We start from the raw sequence: 4,894 nt of genomic DNA, 5'->3' as shown, positions 1-4,894 counted from the left end.
TAGAGAAATCTCTGGAGACCTTTGAATTGTTTCTTCCTCCAGGCGAGCAACGCACCTAGCTAACTCCGCCTCCCTGATATGGTCTAGAAGATAGGAGAAGTTAGCATTGGGGTTGTTTTTCCAGAACAAGTAGAAACACTTGAACGACGCCCCTTCATAATCTTCAAGGTTGCGGGCATTCTGTTCCACCAGTGCAGCAACTTCCTTGCGGTTATCGCCAACTCATCTTAAAGCTTGTGGGCTTCCCGGTAATTATTGAGCGAGACCTCCTTGTACTGATCCTTGGATGCAGTGATCTTGGTGAAACTCGCATCCTTCCTCTTCACCTCTTCTTCAAGAGAAGTGACTTTGGCCTCAGTCAGCTGCAGCACCTCGAGGTGTTTTGCCTCAGCCTTCTTGAGGGCCTCGGTATGCTTCGCCTTGACGTCCTTAAGGGCATCAGTTTGCTTCGCCTTGACCGCCTCTAGCTGCTCGGCATAGGAAGCTTCTGCTGCCTTGAGTTGCTCGGTGTATTGAGCCTCAGCAGCACTAAGCTGATCGCTAAGTCTCTTTTCAAATTGAGCATTCTGCGTCCTCAAAAACTGCTAGCCAGAAGTAAGGGTAAGAATCCCCTGCGGTCAGAAAAAGATAAGGCTGTAAATAGGAGCAAGTTAAAAAGAAAATTCATGAAGTACAATAAAGAAAACAACTTACAGCAAGCACTTTGTTCAGTGTGCGGTTGAGGACTTGGTCGACCCCCATAGAGCCGGTCTTCTGGATTGCCTCCCGACTGCGTTGGTGTTTTGTTATTCTCGACAGCCTATCTTTTTCTGAGTTAAGCACCACACCCGTGAGGTCATCTCCCGAGGCCTCTTCCCAGCGACCAGCCAACTGCTGAATGGTGGATGCTGGAGGCGTAGGGTCGACTGGAGCTGGAGGAGGAGTCTGTCCGACCGGAGACGGAGGATCTGGGTTTGTTGGAGTTGGAGGAGTTGCCTCCCTAGTAGGAGTTGGTCGAGGAGTTGTCTCTTTCATTGGAGTAGACACTGGAGGGTCGTCTATTCGAGATTTCTTCACTGGGGGATTGCTGCAGCCCTCCCCAGCCTATGAGACTTTTTCTTGCTCGCTGACTTGGTGTACAAGTCAAAGGCACATTCAGTAGGCATGTCTGCAAAAAAAGAAACAAGTGAATAGTCAGGCAATATAATAAAATGGACTTGCTAAATTTAGGAAACAAGGGTAGAGAAATTGAAAGTATAATACCCGAGCTATAATTACTGGTTGCTACACTATTTACTTTACTAGTGCTACACTCCCTCTCTGGCCTAAAGAATTCTGAATTTAAAGCAGGAGAGTATTTAAAGTTTCCATTCCCGTCAAAGAGGTGACAGGGAATAGGAAGACTATCTAAAAGCGTAAAATCAGTACCGTTCTCGTCTGACGACTCAAGAATAGGCTCTGAGGCCTTCTTCTTTCCCTTCCCTGGAGGGGCCGGTGCAGCAGTAGGTCGTGGGGCACCAGTTGGTTTGTTGATGGTCACCCTAGTTGCCCTCCTCGGAGGAGGTTGTGACACATCTTGTTGTTGCTTGGGGACTTTAGTGCCGGTGGCACTCCCCGCAGTGGTTTCCCTCATATCCTGGTGAGGTGCCAGAAGACCGACCAATCTCAGATTGGCCTCTGTGACCAGCTGTTTGACACTTTTCTCTATGTCGGTCATGCTAGCCAGGAGGGTTGATCGGACCTCCATGTCTGGGGTGGGGGCTGGTCGTAACCAGGGGCCTTAAATGCACTAAACTTCTAAGAGAAATGCAGGGAGAATCAAAGAAAAAATATACGACCAGGGGTTCAAAGACTTTACCTCCTTGTGTGAAGGCCAAGTTGTTCGTGACCATATCGGTGATCAGAAAGTACTCCAGATGGTACTTCCCCACGTTCAAAATAAAAGTGGTGTCAATCAGGAAAGTGTGGCCCGTTTCTTGGTGGCAGAAGGGGAAGAACCCCGTGTTTTCTTGGTTGGGGTTGGATTTTAGGTCGAACAGGTAGTTGACCTCGTGTGGCGTGGGGACCGGCCACTTCTTATGACTATAAAAGATATAGAGTGCAGAGCATTCTATATTCATTTTGGGTGATTTGAAAAAGAGAGACCCCAAAGTAATTGGCCACTCCTTGGAAAAAAGGATGAAGAGGCAGGATCGCTCCTGCCTTGATATGATATCTCGACCAGACGCTATACGCACCTCCAGGCAGATTCGCCCTTTGGTCTCTGGTGGGTCAGACTAGCATCACCCCAGGAAGCCCGTACTTCTTAATATAATTGGCGATCATCCTAATCTTTACTCGAATAGGAGGGGCAACGTACCATTTGACATCTAGTCGAGTGGCACATCAGAGTTGGGTTTGAACTTGGATTCCTTGCTCGGGAGTGTTCTCAACTCTACTGCTGGTCGAGGGAATTTCTGCATGTGGAGCAGGCTGGTGTTCAGAAGGTTTATTTTTCTGGGCTGTGGATTTTACTCTACCCACGGCTGAAAGGCTTGAATGAGGTCTGTGAGGTGGAGTTCGAGAAAAAGGGATGTCCGGAATAAGTAACGACGGCTCTTCTACGTCCACGAGCAGTTGAGCGAGCAGGTCATCGTCAATTGGTCTCTCCCCTCCCCACGGATCTTGCATCAAAATCTACGAACAGAAAAGGGGAGATGAGAACTTGGAGTCTAAAGACTTGTGTCAAAAGTGAGAATAACGTTGCTCGCATATAAAAGTTAAGCTTTTATATGACCAAAAACATTCTAGCAAAAATACAAAGTCTCTTACGAGCAGTTTGAGAAATGGATTAAAAAGAGGAAGTAAAAAGTTTTTTCAGAGAAAAATTTTTCGACTCCGAGAGGGCGGGAAAAACCCAGTTTTTCAACTAGCTTAAAAATTGAATTTCTACATCGATTTTATGCCCTAAATCTACAATCTCGATTACCAAACCGACTCCTGACTCCTATGAAGTGTTATTTCACTACCTTATCACGCATCAATCAACATACCCATTTACCCCAAGACAGTTTTGATCAAGAACAGTCAAGAACTCAGATACGAAACAAATAAAAAGCAACTTTGCATGGCAAATCAAACAACTAAAAGGTTCGTAAAACTTACTTGGATGAAAAGTGGATTATGAACACGGAAAACTTTGAGCGTCTGAATGAAAGTTCCTTAGATCAGCGATGAAAGCTCCTGGGATTTCTAGGCTCTGAAGGTTGAAGTTATTTAAAGTTCTTGAGAAGGAGATGACCAGTGAAAAGTAAAAAGTTAAAAGGTGAATATGGGGTATTATTTATAGTGATTGCGATACCATAAAAGAGGTAATCATGAATTATTGTTTTCAAAGTATGGGGAAGTGTAATAGCTATCAAACAAGTTTTTGGGAAACCGAAAAGACTTGATTTTACATGATTGGTTACTTTTTCGAGAAGGCATGGGCGGCTCTGACAGATTTGGTGGGGTAAGCGAAGGGTGAGTTTCCTAAGTTTACTTTATGCTGGTCGCAGTAAAGTAAACTTGGGGGACAAATGTTTACCCAAAAATGGCTGCTGATGACATGGCAATGATTTCTCACACGTGGTTGACATGTGGCAAAGTTGAAGTGAAGAAGTGCTGTTCGGTTATCGACCAGCTACTCATTGCTTCATCAAGGCTGACTATTAGGTACGACCAGGCTGGTCGTATGATTCGGTTTATTCCCTTATAAGATTGTGATCTTGTAATAATTATATTGATTATTTCATCTTTATTACCTTGATACATGGATATTAATGAGAGTTAAGGCCCAATGACTCATGTAACCCCCCTTGAGCCTATAAATATGCATGAAATAGCTCAAGGAGGGGACTTTTGATCTTTGAATCTTTTTCATGAATATTGAGAGAGAGAGCTATAGTGCGATTATCCATCGTCTTGTTGTAATTCTTCCAAGGTTTGTGAAACTCAAGAACCCTAGTTCTTTGATCACGGCATTGGGACTCAATATTAATAATAGCACTGAGTGGACGTAGGTCATTACCATTCTTTGGGGCCGAACCACTATAAATCGTTGGTGTTTTCTTCTTTTCCATTAGATTAAACTCTTAATTGTCATCTCATTTCCTGTCGTATATTTGACTCCGTGTCGTTGGCCAAATCGAGAGTCAACACATAGTATTCTGTCAAGTTTTCATATTTTCATAAAATTAATATAATAATATATTTTATCAAAATAATAAATAATATAATTATAAATAGCGAATGACATTTTAAAAAATTACCAATTTTTCCATTAGATCATAATTTATAAACAGTTTTACTCATAATTTTTTTAACAAAAATAAAAAAATACAATTATTAAATACTATAGTCTAGTATAATTTTAAAAAAAATACAAAAATACCCTTATGTTGTTTTTAATAATATTTCATTTGTTATTTTAAACTATAGTAATGATATAAAGGCTTTACATATCAATTTATTTAAATGAACAAACATTATTTATCATTTTATAGTTTGGTATATGTAAGTTTTTTTTTTTATATTATAAGCTTAAAAAAAAGTCATTAACTAAAAAATTATTGGTTTAAGATTTTTTTTTTAAAAAATAATAAGAAGAAGTGTTTCACATTCTTGGGTATTTGAAAACCACCTGTCAGGTGGGTTTCACTTGAACACAGAATCAGGAAAAAATTAAAACCCCTAGAGTACAGTTTCCTATGTTAGAAAAATTCAAACCCTGTACTAAACATGGGAAAGTGTTGAGATTCCAATTCCCGTCTCCAGATTTCCGCATACCAAATGACCCCTTAATGTGTTGTACAAGACCAGATAAAGCCTATGTAGTGAGAAAACAGAGTAAATATACAAGTAATCTTGGAGCTGAGCATTGGCTATCAATTGTAAG

The 4,894-nt window shown here is 41.4% G+C and overlaps 1 protein-coding gene across 1 annotated transcript; it reads right to left on the bottom strand.

Annotated features, from left to right (window-relative positions):
* Positions 1-227: 227 nt before the first annotated feature.
* Positions 228-1,014, bottom strand: LOC133806327 (uncharacterized). Its single transcript, XM_062244444.1, has 2 exons — positions 694-1,014; positions 228-566 (listed from the first exon to the last, which is right to left on the bottom strand). The coding sequence occupies exons 1-2, from the start codon at positions 1,012-1,014 to the stop codon at positions 228-230; spliced, it is 660 nt and encodes a 219-aa protein (XP_062100428.1).
* Positions 1,015-4,894: the final 3,880 nt, after the last annotated feature.

Source organism: Humulus lupulus, chromosome X (assembly GCF_963169125.1).
Source record: "Humulus lupulus chromosome X, drHumLupu1.1, whole genome shotgun sequence".
Classification (NCBI taxonomy): domain Eukaryota; kingdom Viridiplantae; phylum Streptophyta; class Magnoliopsida; order Rosales; family Cannabaceae; genus Humulus; species Humulus lupulus.
The sequence above is the reverse complement of the archived record's forward strand: the minus strand, read 5'-3'. Positions and strand labels throughout refer to the sequence as shown.

Bases quoted from the DNA above. Each gene is read 5' to 3' on its own strand.
- LOC133806327 (XM_062244444.1), bottom strand. From the start codon at position 1,014: ATGAAAGAGACAACTCCTCGACCAACTCCTACTAGGGAGGCAACTCCT. The intron at 567-693 runs GTAAGTTGTTTT...TTGAGGACGCAG, and splicing joins CACTGAACAAAGTGCTTGCT to AATGCTCAATTTGAAAAGAG.